General features: G+C 53.5%; 1 protein-coding gene across 4 annotated transcripts; it reads right to left on the minus strand.

The window, feature by feature from the left end:
* Window positions 1-714: 714 nt before the first annotated feature.
* CNDP2 (carnosine dipeptidase 2) lies at window positions 715-18,155 on the minus strand. Of its 4 annotated transcripts, none has more exons than XM_029225991.1 (12): window positions 18,135-18,155; window positions 15,035-15,124; window positions 13,794-13,937; window positions 10,225-10,387; window positions 8,031-8,119; window positions 6,344-6,544; window positions 6,028-6,112; window positions 5,112-5,272; window positions 3,146-3,310; window positions 2,099-2,240; window positions 1,741-1,888; window positions 735-1,348 (listed from the first exon to the last, which is right to left on the minus strand). In XM_029225991.1, the coding sequence occupies exons 2-12, from the start codon at window positions 15,092-15,094 to the stop codon at window positions 1,279-1,281; spliced, it is 1,428 nt and encodes a 475-aa protein (XP_029081824.1). In that variant the 5' UTR covers window positions 15,095-15,124; window positions 18,135-18,155; the 3' UTR covers window positions 735-1,278. The 4 variants fall into 4 exon arrangements, with proteins under 4 accessions (XP_029081798.1, XP_029081824.1, XP_029081816.1 ...); XM_029225983.1 differs by having other exon boundaries at window positions 18,130-18,148; XM_029225974.1 differs by lacking the exon at window positions 18,135-18,155 and adding an exon at window positions 16,845-17,536.
* Window positions 18,156-23,932: the final 5,777 nt, after the last annotated feature.

The raw sequence follows: 23,932 nt of genomic DNA on the forward strand, positions 1-23,932 counted from the left end.
CCATTCAGGGTCACAGTTGGGGAACGCCTCTCCTCCCACGGAACAGTGGGGTGAATGCATTTCACGAGCACCGAGTAAAGCTTCTGCCCCTAACTTGAAACTAGAGTTAAAGTGCACTGACCCTGAGCAGGTAGCTCCAAGGGCTCGGTCCCTGGAGGGCACAGGGTGACTGGTACCAGGCTGTTTTCCCGGACAAGCCTCCCCGAGGCCTAGCAGCATGAGTGGTGGGGATGGAGGTAAGGAGGCTGCAGCTCACAACACTGAGGACACTGTGGGTGACTCCAGGCGCGAGGAGGACCCGGGCAGTGAAGGAGAGATCCAGGCGCCGAAAGCGTGGCTTCCACTCCAACCCGTTAAGTGTCAGGTGTGACAGGGCCCAACAAACAGCACCCCCGTCCCCCATGCCAGTCCCGGCCTATGAGTCAGGAGGGTCAGCAAAGTAGACAAAACACAGACTTCACGATAAACAAGGGCCCGGTTCCTTCGGGGGAGTTTAGTGTGGCCTCCTCCCTCAGCTGGGCCGGGGGACTCTGCTCTTTAAACCAGTCTGATAGGCTCTTCTGTGGCTCGGCAGCACCAGGAGTGGGGACAGGAGAGCACGAGCGAGACGGGCACCGGCGTTCTGAGCCCGGCCCTCAACCCCGCCAGCCCGCACCGCATACCTCACCGTGCACAGGCACGGGGCTGCGCAGAGAAAGGCGCACAGGCAGCAGCTCCTCCAGAGGCTCAGTTTTTATTTTTTATTTAGCAACTCAGATTGAGATCAGATAACCCTCCCAGTAGGTTTAGGTTTTGAGGGATCGTAGTAAAGAGAAGATGTGGAACACCAGTAACAGTTAAGGTCTTGAGAAAAGGAGAGAATGTGCCCAAGACAGCAGCGGACAGAAAGGATGGCCCTCGAGGCACTAGGTGCCCGCGACTCAATGCTCCAGGTGTGTGCGGCCCTGGCTCTGGGGGCAGAGGTGGGACCAGGAAGCACCAAGGCCTCTCTTCAGCCCAGTAGACATCGACCAGAACGTTCTACAGAAGAACCTGTGCTTTTAGGCCTCGGCTATTTTCTGGAGACACCACTGAGAATTCAGCTGTCACCCAGGGTCGTTTACAAGCCCCCAGGACTGAACATTGATCGCTGCCGGGATAGGTTAACTCCATCCTGAGATGTGGTCTCGTGTCCACTGCCGGATGCCTGGAGAATCTGACGAGAGGGAAAGGAGAGAGACGGGCTTCCGCGTTCCTGAGCGACGGGAAGAGCGCGAGGTGATGGGAGGAGGGCGGTGCTCAGTTCTTCAGCTGGGACACTTCGTACAGGTACGCAGCCAGCATCTTGGTGCCTTCAATGTAGTTGTGCCTGACAGGGAGGAACAGTCACCACGCTGGCTGGTGTCCCGAGGGCCGGGCACACATGCTGCATTCTTCCCGGAAGCGGACGTCCCACCGTCCCGGCGTGCTGGCCCTGAGTGCTGCTTGCCTTGGTTCTCAAGTCCAGTCCGACTGCCCCACCAGGGACCATCCCTGGTCCTGGTCTAACGGAACGCACGGTTCTCACCTGGTACTTAGTGTGAAGGGCCTTACTGGACCACAGCTGCTCCCTGTCTGTCTGGATGCAAAGTCTCCACCTTGTGTCCTAACACCCAGGGCTCTGTGCTCTCCCCCTGCCCTCCAAGCAGGGCCTTTCTTTGCCTCAGTCCCTGACTGGCCCACCCCAGTCACCTCAAGACGGCCCCTCTTTTCTGCCCTCACCTGTTGAGCTTCTCATTCTGGGAGTGGGCTCCGTCATCTGCTGACCCCACGGGCAACAGCATGACATTCTTCCCCGTGGCCTCCTGAAATGTCAAAGTCACAGGGATACTGCCGCCTTCCCTGGTCAAGTCCGGCTCAACACCAAAAACTGAGGGAGAATGGAATAAAAGACACTGAGCTTTAGGGCTGCGAGGCCAGGGATCCGCCACAGATCTACTGGCCCACAACCCCAAGTCCAGATCAGCAGCCCCGCTCTCAAGGTTGGAGATGGCACAGCCCAGCCCGCAGAGACGGAGCCAACACAGCCACACGCCCACGATCCACCAGCGCCTATCAGCCCCCAAAGAGGACGTCTGACCTGTCTTCAGGGCTCTTCTCCCAGCCAAGTAATGAGGGTGGTTGAAGTCGGATACCCAGGGCTTCCCACCGTGGCCCAGGTACACCTTGAACTTGTTGGGACTGTGCAGTTCAGCAAACTTCTTGGTCAAGTAGCTCGTAACCTGAAGCACGGGCAGGAGAGACAGTGTCTTACAAGCCTGGCCTCTGATCTAGTGCTGGGGGTGAGTCCACAGTCATCTACAACGGGTCTATAAGGGGTCTACAGTGAGTCTCATTTGCTGCTGCTAAACACTGACCTGCATAACTACGATAGCAGGAAAAGGGGCTTTATCATGAAACAAACGTCAGTTATTTAAGGTAAAAGGTAATGTTTTAATTTCAAGCAATTCACCCTTTACGTAGATATTCCCATATGATGTTAATATTTAAATCCCATACGATGTAACACTTAAATCAAGTTTAAAGAAAACGCCCCTTGACTTGCTTTACAAAAATGATTACGTCTAAAGCAAAAACACAGCCAGGTGCTGACCCAGGGTCACCTCATGATGAGAAAATCTCAGTCCTAGGCTTGGAGAGTGGCCCTCAGTTTCCCCTCCCAACAGGGAAGGTCTTGACTCCGTCTCTCCATGAAACCTTCCCAGGTGAGGACGAGGGACTGCTCCCCCGCAAGCCTGGCTGACTTTCAGATACCAGACGCTGCCCCACTCTGGATTCTCCCCCTCCGGACTCTTCCCCCTCTGCCGCTCACCAGGGACCAAAGGCCCGTGGACTCCCACCAGAACACATGCAGCCCAAAGTCAGCAACTGCCTTGAGCCTCTGGGTGAGGTCAGAGGTGAGATTTTAGCACGCCTCAGCAGTGACAGAGGCCACTCGCACAGGATGCCCTTTCATACAACCTTTACCTCTGATTAGCTCTGAACTGCTTATCCCAGCAATCGCTGAGCTGGCGAGAGCCAAGGACAGGGCTGCGCGGGCGGAGGCGCGCTCTCCTGCTGCCCAGAGCCCCGGCGGCAGGCGCTGCACGCACGGCACGCCCTCCCCGCGCCCCCGCGCCCCACGTGCCTGCTCGCTGACCACTTCAGGAGTCATGTCTGGCACGAGCCTGATGGAGAACTTGCCGACCACCTTGCGAGGAATCACGGTCTTGGCCCCCGACCCAGAGAAGGCACCTTCGATCCCGTGGAAGGAGAGGGACGGGTACCGCCATCTGTGCATCAGGACGTCTTTCTGCAGAAAAACGACAAAGAGGGTCGGAGACGGCACCGCCTGCTCATGGAGGAGCTCGGCCGGCCTGGGGTCCACACACCGTCAGGAAGGCAAGAGCGACCCGGCAGCCGCTACAACAGCCCCCCAAGTGGGGGCCCTGCGCGTCCAGGATGGCTGCAAGCATGTCCTCTCCGCGCCTCCCAGTGAGTCCGCACCGCCTGGGTCAACAGAACTGACCACACAGGAGCCACGGTGTTCTGGCCGGCCAGACGCATATGAGGGCTGTTGCAGAGCCAGGGGCACCAGGAGGGGGAGGGAGGCATGACCCCGGCCATCCTAGGTCCTGGGCTTACAGGACACTGAGTGTGGGGCGAGCTCCCCGAGGAGGGCAAGCCAGGCCGTGCACCACGTCCTAGGCCAGTGCCCACGGACAAGCCCAGCAGTTTCTGCCGCGGGGACTGGCACAAGGCAGCCCCCCGTCTCGCGACTACTTGACACGGCCCCTCTCGTCCCAGCGGTGGCACGCGACGTATCAGGAGAGGACACGCCGCCGCCCGAACCCCTGGGCTTCCTCGGCGACTCAGCACGTAACTCTGGATGTGTCTGTGAACCAAAGAGCCCAGTGACAGCTGGAAGGAGCAGACACGGCCCTTAAGCAGGCACCTCACGCAAAGGCAAACGTTACCGGAAGGCAGCAGGGCAGGAGGAAATACAAATGTGTCCATAGCCCAACCTTCCCCAGACTCGTCCCTCCCCCAGGACTAGTCTCTCTTGGTCACGGCGTCAGGACCTAACCGACTACCGTCCACGAGGGACCCGTCTCGGCTCTGCCTGTGAAATCCTTACTCCGCTCGGTCCTCTCCGATGTGTCCTGAGCCTGAGGGGTCCCAAGTCCTGCCTCCCCGTCCCCCCAGCGCCCCCTGCAGCCTCACGGCCCCCCAGCCCCAGTGCCTCAGCTCCTCTGCTGCCACACCCCCTGCCCACAGTCTGTCCCCAGCGAGGTCTCATCAGCGCGTCCCTCTACTCGACTCCAGTCACACCGCCGTCTTCCAGGACAGCGCATGAGCTCCTCGGCAGATCAGAGGCCTTTCCGTCAGGCATCTTCACTCCGAACCCCGGGCCTCACTGGCCGCCCACGAGCGGGACAGCTGAGCCTGCTCAGCCCCGCCTGTCTCCTGCAGGCCCCGTGGCACTCCTGTCTAAGGAGGCCTCCCCCCTGCCCCCAGGCGCCAGACCACCCCACCGTGGTTTCCGCACACCCCCTAAGCTTCTCTGCCCATCTGTCACCTGGAGAGGTGACACTCAAGGGCCAAGCCCGGTTGTGCCCCTCCTGCCTGCCCAGGGCCTGCCGCTGCGGCTCAATGAAAGCTTAGTTAACCACGTGAACTTACGTTCACACCTTAGAAACCAGGAACTAAGCTAATTAAGAGAAAAGTCACGACATGATTTTCTCCTGACAGTTAAGTAAACGTTTTGTGCAAATGGTTTCCACCTCAGCACCCAGCTCCATCAGGAACAGCTTAAATCACCTCTGGGCCAGGTGGTAAAGCGACTCCCCGCGCGTGCAAATGAGGAAAAGCCCCCGCCTCTCTGCAGACGTGCCCCAGCTCCGAGCTCTCCACAGTCGACATCTGACACGTTAAAGAGCTCCCAGCTCTTTATGCAGCCTCTATATGCAGCCTTCCGGCACCTGCACCGTCCGGCTGCTCCCGTGCCCGGGGTGCGCCCGAGTCCGCCCAGCCCTCAGCCTCCTCCCCGGGGCCCCAGGACCGGGGACGCTGCCAGCCCGGTGGGGGCAGGCCTCGCGGCGCCCGGGCAGCACCTTGCAGTCATGCAGCAGGGTCTCTGTCCCCACATCCCGGGCGTACTCCTCCAGGTCGAAGTCAATCTTGTCGTAGAGCTCCAGCTCCTCGTCTGTCACAGAGGCCACCGCCTCACTGATGCCGGGGACGAGGATCCTCCCCTTCTGGTCCATCAAGGAGCCTGGAGGAGCGAAGAGGATGGGCACTCGGCGTGCACGCACTTCTTAAGCCGTTTTGTTACCGTAACAACCCAGGGAGGAGAGCGGGGTCACCTTCCGTGTAAGATAAAGGGATGGAGACATGGAAGGTAGGTGAGCCGTCCACGGTCGCGGAGCAGGATACACACGGAGCAAACGGGCTCCCGCAGGCCCGCCCTGAAAACCACTCCTCTGTCCATCATGTCCTGTTTAAGGCACGTCCCACGAGAAACTACCTGCTCCCACGCTGAGGACGGAAAACCGAGTAGGGCAGGGTAGACTCCAGTCCCAGAAAAGTCGACTCCATGCAGGGCAGCCGCCGCCCGCCAGGGAAGGAAACAGGACTGAGCACACGGCGGGCCGAGGCCGTGCGCCGGGGGGACACCGGGCAAGGCAGCCGTGGCCTCGCTCTCAAAAGGGCTGAGTGCACAGGAGGCCGCTGCGGCCAGTCACAGTGTCAACTAGACTGAGGCAGACGCCCTCCAGGGACGTAAGACACAACGGCGTCCAGAGGAAGGACGGCCGTGATGCCAGGTGACAGGGCAGGCGGGGTGCCCGAGTCGGGCCACGGAGACGACGTGGGGGAGAGGGGAGGCAGAAATGAAGCATGGGGGTCTTTTAAAGGGAACAGTCAGTCGGGGGCGGGGGAGGGAGGGACAGAAGGCATGAAGCAGCCTGGAAGCAGTGCCCACACCAACCTCCTGCCCAACTGCCACGCAGTGACGGAGCCCACGCTCACCCATCAGCATGATGAGGTCGGTCATGGCCTCGTGCACCGAGCCGCCGTACACGCCGGAGTGCAGGTCCCTGTTGCTGCATTCCACCTGCGGACACACGGCCACCCTTCTTGGCTGCTCACGGGAGCCCGTTCTTACCACGCGACAGTAAAGTGAGCAAAGAACATTCACACGACCATTTTCGAAATCAAAATGTGCTCCCTCAACAAGCAAAGCAAGGTGCTTCCTAAATGCCAGAACTCTGGAAATGCCAACCACAGGAGAAAGCGTGGGCACCCAGAGCCCTCCCAGCTGCTCCCTGCACGACTCGGCACAGACCTCGATGAAGAAGTAGCAGATGCCCCGGAGCCCGTAGGTGATGCAGGGCTTGTTCTTCCCCAGCCAGTAGTTGTCGGAGATGCAGACGTAGTCCACATCCTTAAAGAACGCGTCCTTCTGGGCAAAGATCAGCGCGTCCAGGCCTTCGGAGCCAGACTCCTCCATGCCCTCCAGACAGAAGCGGACGTTGACGGGGACTTCCTGGGCAGGAGACCGGTGAAGGAAGGCACTCAGCACGCATGGACTTAGAAGCAACAGCCAGGGAGCCACCCAATGTTGTGAAGTCACGAATTTCAAATAACCGACTTCCTCCAGACCCACCACTGCGCAGGCTGTGTGTGGCCCACACAGACCCTCAGTACCCAGGCACTGGGCCACCAGGGGACAAGCGTGGCTTCGGCCGGTCACCCTTAGAAGGACTCCTTCCAAGGAGCTCCCAGCCCGACCACATGTGCCACTCGTCGGGGTCTCTGCGCTCACCCAGCGCGAATCTGCGTCTCCAGCAAAGCTGAGCCGCTCCCTCTAAAACAAAGGCCACGACACAGACAGCCAGAGCCTTCATCTGCGTGGCCACCAGCAGCGCACGCAAGAACGAGAGAGCGCTTCCCCCAGTTCAGAAGGCGCTCCACGCACTGCAGGCCCTTTTCCTCCAGAGCTGACAGTGACCCTAAGATGCCACCTGGCTCCTGCTCGGTGGCCTTCCAGGTCTCCCCAAGGCTGTGCTGTGAGGCACGTGGCCCTTCCACAGGAGAGAACGTGAAGCCACACCTGAGCGAGGCGATGCCAAAGGCCACGGAAGGCTGGGCCTGTACGGATTCACGTCTGCGGGGTCCTAGCTCAGAGCTGCCCCCACACAGTGCTGCTCACCACACGCACCGCCCCCCGGCCACTCCAGTGGAACAGGGGTGAGGGGAGGTGCGCTGGGCAGCTCTGCCCTGCACACGGCCACCCCTCTGCTTGGCCACGCGCTGATCCCAGGGGCCCTGGAGGAGAGGGGCCTTCCCAGCCCGAGCCCAGCTCCCTCGAACCCTTTTCAGATCTACCACCCCACGTCCTGACAAAAATGCTTGTCTCATCATTCTTATCGCAACACAAGATAAAAGCAAGATGCAGAAACTGCCTATACGTTATGATCACAATTAGATTAAAAAGAATTCTTGAAAAGATTGGTCAGTAACAAAATATTAAGTCTCTGAGGGCTGGATTCTAGGCACCTCTTTTTTCTCTCTACTTTTCTGTTATTTTACAAACTTTCAACAAGGAGCAGATGTTTCACTTAAGGAAATATATTTTTAAAAATCAAATTTACTTTTAGGAGGATAAAAACCACACAGAGAAAGTAAGGGTTTGTCGGCTAGCACAGGGCCTGGGTCATGCCCTGGCAAGCACCCACTTCCCAGGCGCGGTCAGAGCCCAGAACTCTCACCTGCCTGGGTCCCTGCTGAGTCACCAACAGGGTGACCTTGGGACAACTGTAAAACCAATGCACCTTTAATGTTTCCTCAAACTGGAAAACAACCTATAAACTGGAAGATGACCCAGCTGTGCTGATACAGTTTGGCGGGGGAAGCCTGCTGTCTCCTGGCCCGTGCTCTTTGATCTTTACGGGCTGTTCTGGGAACAGAAAGTCCCACTCTGCACCCCCAGGTGGAGCAGGTGAATCGGGCACTAGATGTGGGCAGCGTACCTGACACGTTTTCTGGAAGGCTTCCAGGGCGTTCATCCAGCCGGCCACTGGCCCCTTATCATCGGTGGCTCCTCTCCCGTACAGTTTGCCTGGAACAGCAACCAGCAAGTTCCTCAGGTGATGGTCGCAGCGCACAGAAAGGAGCACCTCTCAGTGAACATGTGACGACGTCCCAGCGCGACCCCACGCAGCCGTCCTAAGCCTCTTCCTCGTGTCAGAAGCCCCTTTCCATTCTATCAGAAGCCCCGAGTCTCCACCCAACACGATTGTTAGGATCTTCCAGAGAACTCGCCCAATCTAAGAGCAGCGCGGGAGTGCAGCCAAGGTCCCCGCCACCTCAGGGCACGGGCTGCAAACCCAGCTCCGCGGGACCACTGCCACTTGGCTAGTGTGTTAAAATCCAGTCCACAGCCAGCCAGCAGCAGCGGGTGAGGGAAACCTGGCTGGATGCAGGTGCACCGACCAAGGAGAACCACAGTCTCACCCACACCACAGCCCAGTTTGATGAAGAACAGGACTGACGTTCGTCACGTACCTCTCTAGGTTATCACTAAAGGACAGGATGTTGCCCCTCCCCAGTGTGACCAGTCACCTCCCCTCTGCACAGCCACCTCTGGGACCCCGTACAAAGGCGGGTGTCTGGGCTAGGCGTTGGCCACCTTGAAGGACACGAGGGAAACAAGCCCAGACCCCCCTCCCGGACCGGACGCAGCGTAAGGCCCGAGGGAGGCCAGAACCCCGGGCGCCGCGTGCTCAGGGGGCCCCTCCCGGCCTCAGTCTGTCCCGGTCGGTCGGTCCTCTGTTCTCCTCACCCTTAGCCTGTTTTCAACGTTCCGCAGGTCAACCTGACCCGCCCCAAAGCGGGCGTGTGGGGCTTAAAGCCATCACTGCCTTGGGGATTTCTTTTTTAAACTAAATCTGCTTTTCACAAAAGCTAAAGAGCTCTTCTAAGACACATCCTCATCCCTGTGGCAAACACTGACCAAGCGACCCCAGGGAGCGGGGCTGTGCGGGCCGAGGCGGACAGAGGCCGAGAGCGCCCACTCCCGGCCCGACACGCCAGCAGCCGTGTGGGGGCAGCTTCTCCGGGCTACGGGGCGCTCCAGGTTCTTCCATCCTGCGTGTCTGCGTGTCTGTCTGGGGGTGGGCTGTCAGGGAGGGGCTGAGCAGTAGGAGATCAGGGCTGGCACAGGAGGAGGTGCAATGAGGGGAGGGAAGATGGGGCCCACTGGGTCCCCCAAGAGGCACCGCTGTGGGGCAGGGCGGGAGGTGGTGCAGGACCCGCCTCCACAGGCCAGGGGAGGGCCTTGCAAGGGGAAGGGAAGGGGCGGGACGAGGATGACCTCCGGGGGGTCCTGGTGCAGAGGGGAGGGGAGGAGGGGCGTCGCTGGGAGAGAGAAGAGGGGATGAGAGGAAGGGCGGGGGCCCAGGCCCTGGACTGAGGACACGTTAGCAAGCGCACCCTGAGGACCGCTGTGCACAGCAATGACGTGACTGTCCCTGAGCTGGGGAAGCTCCAACAGAAACTCAGCGTGTCCCGCAAGAAAGGCTTTACTTAAAGACGGTCTGGACTCGGCCCAAGGGGATGAGGCACAAACGAAGGGGCTGCTCCATGTGGCGAAAGGCTGCATCCAGTGCGGAAACGTGAAGGTTCAGTGACGAAGGCAGGAGGAGCCTTTACCTGGGGCAGGTTGGGGGGCAGCAAGAAGAGGGGCCAGTGTGGGGGGCCGTGAAGAGGTGCGCGAGGTGCCCACAGGGCCCAGCCCAGGAGCCCTCAATGGCTTCGCTGAGCCATCACTGCCATCCTCACCAGGGCAGCAGGCATTGGGGAAAGGCCGACGCTTCCCTAAACCCTGACGGGAGCTGCTAAAATGTGCCACGGAAGCAGCTACGAATCGGATCAGATTTGGATCCCAGGTTTTGGGAGGCTGCACCGCCTCAATTCAGATCGGGCTTCCTGGGAAAGTGTCAGCAGGAGAGGGAAGCCCAGCAGGCCCAAGGCCCCAGAGACCTGGTTCCACAAAGAAAGGAAGGCTTTTGGAGGTTTCAAGGATGGATGCACATGCATGAGGCTTCCAGAACCCAATTTCTAGATCGTGTACAAACAGCCAGCTCTGGAAAGACAACCCAGAGGCCACGGGTGTACCTCCTAAGCAAATGCCACAAGTCCTCTTCCTCGGGGAAGCGTCCCTACCGTCTCGCTCCACCAAGGTGAAGGGCTCGCTGTCCCAGCCGTCCTCCAGGGCTGCCGGCTGCACGTCCAGATGTCCATAAATGCACACCGTTTTCTTCTGCGGGTCGGAGCCCAGTGTGCCGAGTAAAATGGGCGGAAGTGGTATCTCCGAGCCATCAGGGAGCTGGGGGAGGAGAGGAGGCCGTGGAGGACAGGCTTTGTTTGAAGAGGGTGGTGTTGACAGCAGATGTTATCAACGTGCCCTGGACAATCTTATGCGTTCTCATCAACTACTTCTATTGCAGAGCTCAAGATCATACTGTTCAACCGAGTCATTAATTAACAAGAATACACTTTCCCATAATCCGGAGCACAGAGACTGGACTACGGCCATACCACCCCGAACGCGCCCCATCTCATCAGAGCACAGAGAGTGAATTACGCTTACCAACTGCAGGTGGCTTGGTCAATTTTTAAGGTTGATTTTCAAAAAAAACTTTTATGTAACAAAACATATCACAAAGGCTGAGTTTGGGATGCAGCTTAGTTCATTATTTTCTAAAATAATGTATAAAAACTACTGTAATCTTAAAGCAGAAGATACACTTTGAAGTTTTTTATGTAAATTACAATCATGCACAGAAAGGGCCGTAGACCAGGGTATGAGGGACTGCAATTCGCAGCAGGCCACACTGCATCAAGCCGCAGTGGCTGGGACTCCTTCTGAGCCTTCTCCCAAAGGCCGTAGCCTCCCAGTCCCCTAAGAACGGCATACAGATATTAATCACAGGATTCCCTCCTCATCTAGGGGAGAAATGCAGGTGTACGAAGGCAAGTCAGTGCCAAGCCCCACATCAAACTCCGGTCCCTTCCAACACTCACATCAGCTGGGCGTCTGCACCTTTCATGGTAAACCACGGCCCACTAAAGGCCCTGCAAAATATCCGGCACCCCATCCTCCTCGCCCTTCCTGCAGTCCAAGAGGACAACCCGAGGTCCTTTACAAAGTGCCACCAACGGCAGGGAGGGTGAAAGGAGCACGTCCTGAGTTTCAACTGCAAGAGCGAGGATGAGTCACAGAGGAGCCATCACACACCTGGGTGTCAGGCTCGTTATTAGAAAACGCTCTGAAAACATACGTAACTAAACAGAACACACAAACCTAACTGGTAATGAAACTATGGTAACGACTTACAATTAAGAGGTAAAATGAGCAGCAGCTAAAACCGACAAGCAAATCAGTACAAAGCTGGTGATGGGCCGGTATAAGTGTCCTCCAAACTCCCAGGGGCACTAAGCACCTCTACGTGTCCGCGCACGCATCAGGGAACGTTCCAGGCCGCCAAGTGCTCTCAGGATACAGGATCTGTCTTTCCAGTACACCCGACTCATAAATGCCAACTTAAGTAACTGCTGCTGACCCTGCAGCTGCCCATGCGCAATCCTGGACTCCACCTCGCCACACACGCATGCGAGCTGCCCTGGGGCTGTGTCCTCGCGAGGACGGCCTGTAGCCACCAGGGCAAAGAACCGTGGTCGAAACCAAATGCCCTGACCTGGTCACACAAGACACAGAGCGCTGCGGTCCCAGCTGGCCCTTAGCTCGCCTCATAGGAAAGTGATTTTTAAACAACAGACTTTCTCTAAATAAATCTCTGCTCCAGGCAGCTCCTCCGAAACACTTCAGCATTTTCTAAGAAGCCACCTGGGCCCAAAGATATTCATGCCGCAAATTGCAAATCTCTCTCTGGGCTTCCCCACTTACTCAGATGTCACAGGACAAGGCCTGGGCGAGGGACACAGTGATGTGTTTACAGGGAGAACGCGCTGTCCTCTCCCAGCACCTGTCTAGGCACAAGTCTGTGACACGGGGTCCTCGTGTCTCCCTCCTTTCCACCCATTCTAACAGCCACCACACGAGTCCAGCTCCCAACCCCTGACCCACTGCACCGGCGCCGGGGGCTCTTCCGTCACTGCTCTGCTCACGAGCCATGACTGTCCCATTTGCTGAGCTCCTCTGTCTGGCGCTTGGGCCCTCAGGGACGGGGCCCGCCACCGCCCGGGGCAGCGCTGGGCTGCAGGCAGGCCGGACGTGACGGCTCCTGCACCGACCCTGGCAGGGAGGCCCCAAGAGCCCCAAATCAGCCCTCCCACCATCACACCGGCCCCTGAGCCTTGCCCAGCAGGGACCAGGCTCCCAACATCATCTCTCTTCCGTGAGCCTGAAGGTACCCCAGCTTCTGCGCGTACAAGTGCTGACAGCCACCCCACACCTGCCCCAAGCCACCACCACCTCCAGAAAAGGGCAACACCGCTGCCAGATGAACTGATGGGCAGAGGGGACCACACGCGCTATGGCTGCGCCCCACGAGGACCTCGGCAGAGCTTCTCTAACAATGATGAAAGCTGCCAACTCCTTCCCTGATAAAAGTAGGCACCATGGAACTCAAATAGTGTGGCAGTCATTTAGTCTTTCATGGAAGGTCCTTTCTGAAGAACCGCACTGTTACATCCGTGTTAAACAAAATAGATCCATATATTTTACCAAAACAACTCTTAAAAATTATTTGCCACCTAGATTTTTTTTTAATGTATTAGGAAAAAAGGAAGAGGAAGCAAGTCAAGTATGCTCCTAACAGAAACTAACTCAAAGAAACTTGGTTTAGCCTCTCATGAGTGGGCAAAGTGCCAGGAAGCTCTAATGTGTCTTAAGTAATCTTCAGTTAACTATTAAGTCTGTGGTCAGAAGAAATCTCACACAAACAACACTGGACTGGGAATCGGAAGGCCCAGATGTTAACCTCCTTTGCCATGGGCCTTTTATTGGTTCCCAGGGAGACAGAGCCCACCTGGGCCTCTGGGTCCTTCCATTTATGAAAAGAGCTGAGTGTCCATATCTGAAATCCCAGGATATGGTTTCAACGGACACATAAATCATCAGGCAAGAGAACCAAGATAAACCAAACCTAGTTACCACTGCAACACAAAAGAGCGTTGCAAACTTTGAAAATGCATGCCATGAGACATGTAATTAACACGGGACTGAAATCATCTGAAAGGAAAACAGTGGAATAATGCACCATAAAGTGAGACTGTTCATTCAAGTTAGAATCTGTCAGAATCCTGCATTAAAATGCAACTGAGCCCCAAGTCCCACACGTAAAGTAGCCCTTTTCCAGGAACCAAGTCATGAAAAGTGCTGTTTCTACCAACAGGGGACACAGTGGGTGTGAGTGGGAGTCTCCATTAGTTTTGCATCTGATTGGCAAAGAGCAACTTCCTGGTCTGAAGGCTGACTGACTTCTGGGAAGGAATGTCAGTTCGCCTCAGAATGGCCATTATGTTAACTTCTGCTTAGATAACACTCAACAGTTCTCCTCCCTGGAGAACAGTGATGAGTATCACAAATCTCTCTCTAATCCAGCTCAAGAAATCACACAGTTTAGCATCCAAATCAGGCCTTCTTTGTTTGTTTGAAAGACCAGCAGGTTATCTGAAGCGAAGACGTGTAAGAACTAGCCTAGTCCTATCAACTCCTCAGTAAACCTGCTCGCTGTGGCTCTGCAGCGCAGAGAGTGCCGGCCGCCTACCTTCTGGTTCCCAATGTCCACCAGCTCCACGGAGCCCCCCAGCTGCTTGATGTCGGCAGCGGCGACCTCCATCATCCTCCTGATCTCACCTCTCTTCTCCGGCCACGCAGACACGCTCTGGATGGCCACCCATTCCGCAAGCTTCTGTTTGTGGATATTAAGCAAATGGGATTCTGAAAAGGTGCTCCTTGAGGAAGGAAAGTACTCACAAGTGTGCCACTGTCAGGCCCACAGAGGTCACTTGCTACCTGCGGCCACTCCATTTGGAACATGCTGCCCAGACACAGAAGAAGAGCTCCATGGCATCTGCTTTGTGCTTAAGATATAAAGGGACTGCCTGTACTGACACTACACCAAGAACTATACAGCATGACAGGAAAATCGTTAACCATTAAGCGTGACGTGAGTGTAACATGTACAAAGTTCCACAAACACGTTTATATCTGCATCTGACAAAATTACAACTGAAAGATACAGAAAATACCCAATATTTTCAGAGTCCAAGTTGGCTTATTTATCATCCTGACGATGGCCAAGTTCTCCAAAATATAAGTTTTGGAATGAGAACTCGAAAGATTTCACCTGAAATATGTCTACCAAGGGCGATTTTAACGTATGATTCTTTAAGTTAACATCAAGAAACAGATTAATGCATAACATTACCAAATCATTTAAAACATGCTAAATGTAAAATAGTTCTTTATATCTATCACAAGAGTAAACAAAAATCTTCAATTAGCTTTGCCATTTCTAGAAACATGTATTAAGAGTTTCTGTCAAAAGCCAACTTATATACTGTAATGAGAAAGCAGAGGAAAAGACCTCTAGACAATACACATTTTTCAGTTACTTTTTATTTTTTTTTTTTAGTTACTTTTTTTTGTGGTTAGAACACTTAAGATCTACTCAAGTACACGATACAGTATTGCTGACTATAATCACCATGCAGTACACTGGATCCCCGGAACTTACCCATCTTGTAACGGAGGTTTGTACCCTTTGGCCAACACCTCCCCAGTTCCCCACCCCCCGACAACCACCGTTCGACTCTCCACTTCCCTGAACGCAACTTTTTCAGATTCCACACGTGAGATCACACTAGCGTTGGTCTTTCTCCATCTAGACAGTATTTTTAACACTTGATTAGAACAGCATAATTCATGTTAGCTTCTTGAAAGTTTCTCTGGGTGCCATGGAATTAAACTGAACTTGAACGCTCACTAGAATAAACATTCCCTTACCTTAACGTAGCGATCCTGATTCTCATCAACGTACTTAAACAGGGCAGTGAGGGCCGACATCTTTCAACCAGACCGCAGACCTTGGAGATTCTTGGAAGGAAGAAGAATCTGTCAGTGCTGCCTCGAGACAGGGTCCAACTGATCAACAGGCCTGGAGGCACTTGTGCAGGATCATAAACTGTACTCCACCCCCCGACCAGCACTGGATGCAGTCGTCACGAGGACTCCAGCAAGTGACCTCGGCAGATACAGTGGTTCTGGAAAGCAGTCAGAGGCTCAGGCTGATCTCCATTCTTTTTTCAGAAGGAAAAGGTACACAGAATTGTGTGTCCAAATGGAAGGTAATCGAAGGAAGGACCTGAGTTGAAGACAATCTGATATAAATTAAAAGCAGGTACTCCCCAGGAGCACTGACATACCGGCATTTTAAAACGTTTCTTAAAATTTAATTTTACTCTCTTAAAGCCCACAACTTCCCCTTACTATTACCACAGAGGAAATAATCACTCCAAGGCTCCCAGCAAAAATGTCACATCTTGTCTCTCTGCCACAAACCAACAACACAGCAAACAAAGCCCGAGGAGAGGGTCGTAATTCAGCTTAAGGAAACTGACAGCCTGGGCCCAGAAACAGCCAAGACAACGTACGAAACTCCACTAGGGCCCGATTAAGATTAAAGAAACTTCCAGCCTCCCAGCTGCATTTTCTAACATCCAGTTTCTGCTCTGTGCGACCCAACACGTCCTGCTCCACCTTACAAATACAGGGGAAAAGAAATCATGTGACCCATCATCTGTTTTGTTTGTTTGGCCGTGTCTCAAGGCATGCAGGATCCTATTGATAGTTCCCCAACTAGGGACTGAACCCGTGCCCACTGCAGTGGAAGCTCGGAGTCCCAACCACTGGACCGCCAGGGAAGTCCTGACTCATCTTCTTTAAAACCTGGAATCAATACGAAGCACAGAAAATCCTGGAATTGGCACCTTCAAAATTGGTTCTCCCCCCTTCCTCCAACTGACAACTCAGGTTCCATCACGTGGCAAGACTCAAACCTCAGCAGTGACAGGAAGAAAGTGCTCAGGGACAGGGAGCAAACTCAGCACCACAGTGACAGGAAGTATTTCAGAACTGCAGCTGCAGAGTCACAAGACCCTACTACATCTCTGTAGTTACGGAGCAGGACGCCAGAAAAGCGCCCGCATGTGGACACACTGGAGTTAAAGAGCATCTTTTTCTTGGTGTAGGATTCTGAAGTGACTTCTAAAGACAGGAGAGACTTTATCCACTGAGACATGAAGCCTGGCAACAGATCGAGGAAGTGCAGTGTGAGTTCAGTAAGGTCAATCCTCTTCCCACACCCATAAAAGAGCATACAAACCTTCCAGCCAACTCAGAGGGTTTCAGCTGAGGCTCTTACCTCAAAGACAGGGATCCCTGAATGCAGAGGCACAGCATACAAGTCAAAGTTTTCAATCACAAAAGAAACCCTATTTAGCAGGACAACATGCTACATCAGGTACTTTTCATTTGAGTTTCTGGTCATTAAATGCCACAAATCCCACACTCACTGTGATATATTCTCATTAATATTATGTTCTTTGAGGCCCAATTAACCAATGGCTTTCCAGCAAAAGTCAAAGATTCAACTATCTAAGCTGCACCTTTTATCAAAGGAGAGTAAACAGAGACCGAGACCGACTGTTCAGCTCTGCAGGCCGCCTCACCAAGGCTGGAGAAAAAGCACCTGCTCCTCTGAACTGCTAACCCAGTCAGAGAGGTCAGGCCAGGTCCATTTCTCCTTCCCACTCACAGTTCTGGTTATTCCCGTTTCACCACCACTTCTTTTTTTTTTTCTTGCGGTACGCGGGCCTCTCACTGCTGTGGCCTCTCCCGTTGCGGAGCACAGGCTCCGGACACGCAGGCTCAGCGGCCATGGCTCACGGGCCCAGCCGCTCCGCGGCATGTGGGATTTTCCTGGACCGGGGCACGAACCCGCGTCCCCTGCATCGGCAGGCGGACTCTCAACCACTGCGTCACCAGGGAAGCCCACCACCACTTCTTTTATATGCCCTGGTGAACTCCATTTATTAGGGTGAAAGCACTGAGCTGGAGTGAGCAAAAGCAAATATTTGCCTTCTCGAAAGAAATGCCAGCCTCACTCTCCTCTTGGAATCTAAGGTTCTGGGGAGTAACATAACTTCAACAGTGAAACTAGTGTGAGAGGAAGAAGTGATACGGTAGCACCTGGAACCACCCAGCAATGCCTGCGGATGATTCTCCCTGTTCTGAGTGTCCCCATTCTGTCCCGCACTGATTCAAGGCACATGGTACCCTAAACAAACGCCTGAATCATGGCTTCAAATCTGTGTAAAACCACTGAAACAGCTGTGGAGACGTCTGGTTTGCCCAATCTAGACCTTCAATCCAAACGTACAGTTCTACAGAATTACTTCTCGCCACCCCTCCCTGCAAACTCCAGGGACGACAAAGGCATGAATAAAACCTGCACCAGATCACTGAGCCAGCACTAGGATCCCGTGTCGGCGGCGCGGGCGGCTCGCAGGCCCTGCCCGCGAGGCCCAGGGTCTCAAGGACTCGGTGCAGGCCGAACCGGGACCAGGCATCACTCCACTTGACAGGTGAGAAAACGGAGGCTGCCTGAGAGCTGCCAGCTGCAAACTCCCAGCCTTAAATGTGGGCGGGGTCTAGAGACCCCTGACCCCGGGCCTCTGACCCCCCCCCCCCCCCCGGGCTCTGGCCGTCCCGCGACACCAAATTCAGGCTTCCGCCAAGGGCTCTGCTGAAAAAGACAGGCTTTAGTTTTCTGCGGGCCTCGCCGAGGGAGGGTCGAAAGACCGGCACGCGCGCGTCCTCCCCGCAGCCCCAGAGCCCGGACCCCCAAGCGGGCCTTTTGACCCGACACCCTCTTCTCCCGTCAGGCTGGCCACACGCGAAGCGGGCCTGTGTCCTCGGCCCCACAGCCGCGCCCAGCCTCCCCTGCTCCCCCGGAGGCGGCCCGGGGCCCCACGCTCCCGGCCTCCGCCCCGCTGCCGCCGCCCTCAGGGGCCTCCCCGCCTAGCGGTCCGTGACAACACCTCACCAGCCCGCCGCTGCCGCCTCGCCGCTTCCGTACCACGTGCCCCGGTCACGCCCCCGGCGAGGGCCCGCCCCGCCCACCAATCCCCGCCCTTGTCCGGAGAGCTGGCGTCGCCCCGCCCCCGCCGCCGTGCCGTCCACCAATCGCGGGCCTTTCTGGAGATGGCGTCGCCCCGCCCCTACGGTCGCCCCGCCCCTCCACTGAGAGGTACGGGGGCGGGGCGGACGGGGGCGGGGCGGGGGAGCGGGGCGGACGGGGGCGGGCTGAGACCCAGGGAGGCGGGGCTCCGAAGCACCTGCCTGGGCGGCGACATCCTTCCGTCCACCGCCTAATGCTTTCAAGGTGAGGTCGGAGAAGAGGTCTTTAGTGCAAGGTGGTCCGAAGTGGGGGCGCCCACACACACCCCAAACCCTCCCGCCGAAAGCTCCCGTCCCCGCAGGCTCCTGAGGGGCGCGCGTTGCAATTTCACATACCTTTGGCACTTCGCTCGCCAAGCCTTCACCAGTACCATTGCTGAGAGGGGGAAATATTTTAGTATTTAGTCTTCCAATAATCCTAGGAATTAATGAAGAAAGTAGACCCACCATTTACTTATTCAGCATCTACTACTTCTCTTTTTAACCCTTACAAGGATCCTTGGGGGTACGATTATCTCCGTTAGAGTATTCCCCCAAAATTTGGCAAAACTTTTACCCCTCCCACATTCTTTGTTGTTTTAATAACAAGTTTAATAGTTGCAAGGGATGTAGTTTCCCACACCCTGTAAATATTTTGAAAGAAACTATTTTGAAATAATTTTTACATGGTTTGTTTTTCCTTCGAAATTCTATTTCCATCCATATCCCTCACAGAATTTTGTCAAATTATAACACGTTTATACTTGAGAGTCTTTTATTGATGATACTATCATACTTCTCTGCAACAGAATATGTATAAAAATTTAAATTAGTATTTACTTTACTATAGCTAGAAAGTTCTACGTGTTAAATCTTTCCTCTGGGCTAAATTCTCATTACAATTATTAGTAGTACATGATTGATTTAAAAAAACACCTACATATATTATACGCTTTGGTAAAGAACTTTTAGCTATTTAAAGTAATTTATTGGAAATATATCCTTCACTCATATCTATTAGGCTTTAAAAAAATTAGTTCAGTTATCTATAAATGAGATTATTGCTCGAATGAGACAGGATTCGGTGAAAAACACAGCCAAAAACAGTAATTTAGAATAAAATCCATAATACATTACTCATATATTAAAATTTTATGGGCATGTGGTAGAAATAAATAAGAGCAAAGAGGAAGCTTGGGTCCAAGTAAAAAGTGAATGTGCATTTACAGTAGCTAATAATCATTTGACAAAAGTTAATGAAAATGTTTCTCCTGCAAATCTGAATAAAAGTTAAGAAAATGCACAATTTAATCTTGATACAAAACTCTTTTACTTGGAAATATAATGTTAATTGTCAGAAGGTGGAACTTTCTATCTCCTACCCCCTGAAATAAAGCAAAACATGCAACAGACAGGTGGTCTTGAGTGAGGAGGCGTTCTCCAATAACATACTTTCAAACTGTATTTCAAATTGTCCCTTTGTTTGGAGCATTTTGGCTTTTAAAGAGGTAATAAATATACAGCACTTAGAACGATGCCCGGGGTTGAGTGTCTGGGTCTGCTTAGGCTGCTATAACAGAATGTCAAAGACTGGATAGCTTATAGATAACAGAAATATATTTCGAACAGTTCTGGAGGCTGGAAGTCTAAGATCAAAGTGCTACCAGGTTCAGTGTCTGGTGAGAGCCCGCTTCCTGGTTCATGGACGCTGTCTTTTCCATTCAACCTCACATGGCAGAAAGCTCTCTGGGGTCTCTTTTATAAGGACGCTAATCCCATTAATGAAGGTTCTGCCCTCATGATCTTATCACCTCCCGAAAGGTCTAATACCAAATACCATCCCCTTGGGGATTAGGTCTCAACATATGAATTTCAGGAGGACACAAACCTGCAGTCTGTGTAGCTCTCTCTTGTAAAGGAATGCAGGAAGGCAATAAGGACAGCAGGTGGCTCCACTGCCGGCAGGTTCTCAGGTTTATCTGCTGTAGGAGAGAGAAAACATGGAATTGGGGCAGCTGGAAATTGGTGCCCTTAAAACTTTCTGAACTCTTCTTCAAAAGTCTTCTTGTGCCCATGGGTATTTCAGTCTGAAGACCACTGCCTTACCCAGCGATTAAGTAAATGAGCTAGTATTTAAACCTAAGGGTACACAGCTGGAAATCTCCAGCAGGTGGCGATGCAATCCAGTCCTTGGGTAAAGGATGCTTTGCAGATTGCTCGGTATTGACAAATCTGATCTTAGTTTAAAGAGCTAAGTAAACAGGTTTCACTTCTTTGCTGGATTTTTTGGGGGAACAGGGACACTATGAGAGAAGACAAAGAAAGAGTTATGTGGTCGGGTGACCAGAGGTTGGGTGCTTCAGAAAGAGAAATGACGTGACTTATTCTGAGAACGTAGGGAATACCACCATCACGAAAGTTACTATTGATTGCAGATCCATTGATACATTAGATCGTGCTTCCAATCACCACGATTTTCAGTTCCCAGCGCGGTCACAGAGCTTAGTCTCCAGACTCCCAGGCAGCTCTGTTTAACCAAGCGTAACTAAGCACACAGACCATGGGAGCACCCATCACCCTGGAAGTTTGAGAATTTTCCTGAGCACAGGGGCCACTTTGGAAAGCCTAATTGTTCTCAGAAACCCAGATGCAGAGATGTGGTAGGTCACCACGTTAGATGCCTGCCAAGTTGGATGGCACAAACAGAGAACAGCGGGCGAGGAGGCTAGGAGGGGGCAGCAGACGCCAGCCTTGCTCCACACGCCTCAGCCCCAAAGGGGCTGCTGAACTCCAGTCCCCCCACAGTGGTCTCTGTGGGTCTCCCTCAGTGTGTCTGTCACACACCGCCCCCATTCTTTTTTTTATATATAAATAACTTTATTTTATTTATTTATTTTTGGCTGTGTTGGGTCTTCATTGCTGCGTGTGGGCTTTCTTTAGTTGCAGCGAGCGGGGGCTACTCTTCGTTGCGGTGCGCAGGCTTCTCATCGTCGTGGCTTCTTGTTGCAGAGCACGGGCTCTAGGCGCGTGGGCTTCAGTAGTCGTGGCTCGCGGGCTCTGGAGCGCAGGCTCAGTAGCTGTGGTGCACAGGCTCAGTTGCTCCACAGCATGTAGGATCTTCCCGGCCCTGGGCTCGAACCGGTGTCCCCTGCATTGGTAGGCAGATTCTTAACCACTGCGCTACCAGGGAAGCCCACCGCTCCTCATTCTTTATGACAGGGACCAGGCAGCCCTTGGAGACTCAAAGGCTGAGGCTGAACTGTCTAGTGGTCTCACCGTCCCCATGCCAGGGAGATGGAAGGTCTGATCCAGAGCGGAAGCAGCAGCATAGATGTAGCGGCCGCAGGCTCCACGTAACCAGGATTCGCGTTTCATACTTCACCCGCCTTACCCACCCCCCCACATCCCCAAGTAGAGCATCCAGGAGCCACGGTTGGTGTCCTCTATCCTCCCTATGAGCTGGGGATTAGGTCTCCGCCCAGAACCCCTCTCTCCAGAGCAAAGGCTCTCACAGGCAGGACATGCAGCAGTCTTTGTGGGCAATAGTTTTTTACTTAACAAATATCTTCATGTTTTCCTATTCCTGACCCAGGAGGATATTTCAAAAGTAAGATAGAAAATGAGTCGGGAAAGGTAGCGCAGCTTCTACTGAGGACTCTCTTCCTTTGTTCTGATTCCTCACCGGTTACACATCACTCCAGGGTAAGGCCCATGCCCAGGGTGTCTTCTGAGGCCCGGGTTTAGGCCCTTAGTTCCCGGGGGAGAGAGAAGCACACAGGTGCTAAGACGGAAGGGGCTTCCTAGAGAGAGATGCCCACAGACCATTGGGTGCCACGCACGGCCACGGCCACTGGATGGCCAACGTCCACCCTGATGACCCAGCAGTTACCCGAGGAGTCCACGGCACCCTTGCCTTTGGTTCCTGCTCCCCATGAGTCTGCTTCCACTTTCTACTCGGACACTGAGAATTCATTTCCTTTGCTTCAAGTTGACATTTCTCAAAAGAGAGCATATGACTGGTTTAGCAAGATACCATTAGGAGTCAATTCCCCTGCCCGAAGGTCTGGCCAGGTTCTAACCAGGCCAGCAGCCTGCATGATGACAGCTGCCTCTGGGTCGGTCTCCCCAGCTGGTGCAACCCCAATCTGGCCGAGAGGGCAACGTCTCCGCTCAGCGCGACGCTCTGTGCTGCGGGAGCCCAAGACAGACGCGGTCTGCAGTTGACGGTGGACGGGGTGGCAGGACTGAGGCCCCTGCCTGGCCTGGCCCATTCCCCAGCGTACAGGACACGGAACAGGAGAGTCTTCTAGCAGGTGGGACTCTGGGGGCAGTTGGCCCTGGCTCTCTGGGGATTCGGGCAGAAGTGACAGAAGCGACAGAAGCTTCCATTCCAATTTGGGGTCAGGTCAGGACGCTGTCCCAGCACTTGAAGAAACAGGACTGCTTTTATCCTCAAGACAAAAGCTACTGCCGACTCAGTACCGACTTCTTGACTTAATGGTTTCCAGGACAGCACTTTCATCCAAGAGCCTGGAGGTGCCACCCTGGGCAGAGAAATGTGAGTAGGCAGGTAAGAGACGGAAACGAGAGCTTTTAAGTCACTACTTTGAAGAAAACTCCAATTATTCTGACGACTCCCCCCTCCCCACCCCCCAAACTAAAAAACAACTAGAACAGCAGCAGCTGCAGTGGAGCCTGGTCTCCACCTTTGAAATCAGCGTTTCCTGCCCTCCTTGACTATGCCAAAGATTTTCAAGTTCAAAGAGCCTGAAAGAGCTTCAAGATATAAGACTTTGCTGTTTCCCCTAATATTTATGAGCTTTTTACAAAGGTCAATGAAAGCACCGTGAAACTGGAATAAGTATCCACGTGCCACGGTTAACATTTAGACTCCATAGTTCTGGCTCTATGCCTTGTGCTGTCACGTCCAGGCATCCAGGACAGTCTGCTCTCTGTTTTACGGCAAGTGTTCTTAGCCATGTATTTTTTACTAGAGATAGAGTTCGGCTGTTGTGTATCTGAAAAGGGGCTTTGTTGTCAGGTTAGCGCTGAATTTTCTTTTTTCATGTTTGCCTTTTCAGAGATATGTTTTTGTTGATGATCTCAATTGCCACACAGATCTTCACAATGTAACACTTTCGGAAAGAGTGTTCTGAAAATCACGGTTGTGTCATATCGACAAAAAGCTGTAGGAACTGAGAACGTTGAATGTGGGTCGCAAGTCCTGAATTAGTCTAGTGCCTGACACACAGTAGGTGCCCACTAAACGTGGAGAGTGAGTGGACAAATGAATGGACGGATAAAGCTGTTCTTTCTGTCATTCTTTCCTCCCCTGCCTGGGATGGTCCTCTTCAACAGGTATATCATCTTATAGGTGTAGTGACCGGGAAGGAAAGTTACAATGCTCTCCCTTCCCCCAGTCTTCCTGTGTTGGATGTCTTCTGTCTACAGGTGTGACAGCATCACCTTGATTCTTACAAAAACCCTAAAATTCATGGATTCATGGAATCCATGAATTTGCCTTTAAAAAAAAAAGTTATGACTCTCAATATACAAAAAAGTTAACTTTGGCAGAGTTTCCAAAAAGTTTCTTTTTTACTGTAGTAAGAACAATAACATGAAATCTAACCTCTGGACAGATTTGTAAGTGCACAAATAGGTACCATGTTGATCTCTTGGGCTTAT

Source organism: Monodon monoceros, unplaced genomic scaffold (genome assembly GCF_005190385.1).
Source record: "Monodon monoceros isolate NGI ecotype Baffin Bay Population unplaced genomic scaffold, NGI_Narwhal_1 Super_Scaffold_1, whole genome shotgun sequence".
NCBI lineage: Eukaryota > Metazoa > Chordata > Mammalia > Artiodactyla > Monodontidae > Monodon > Monodon monoceros.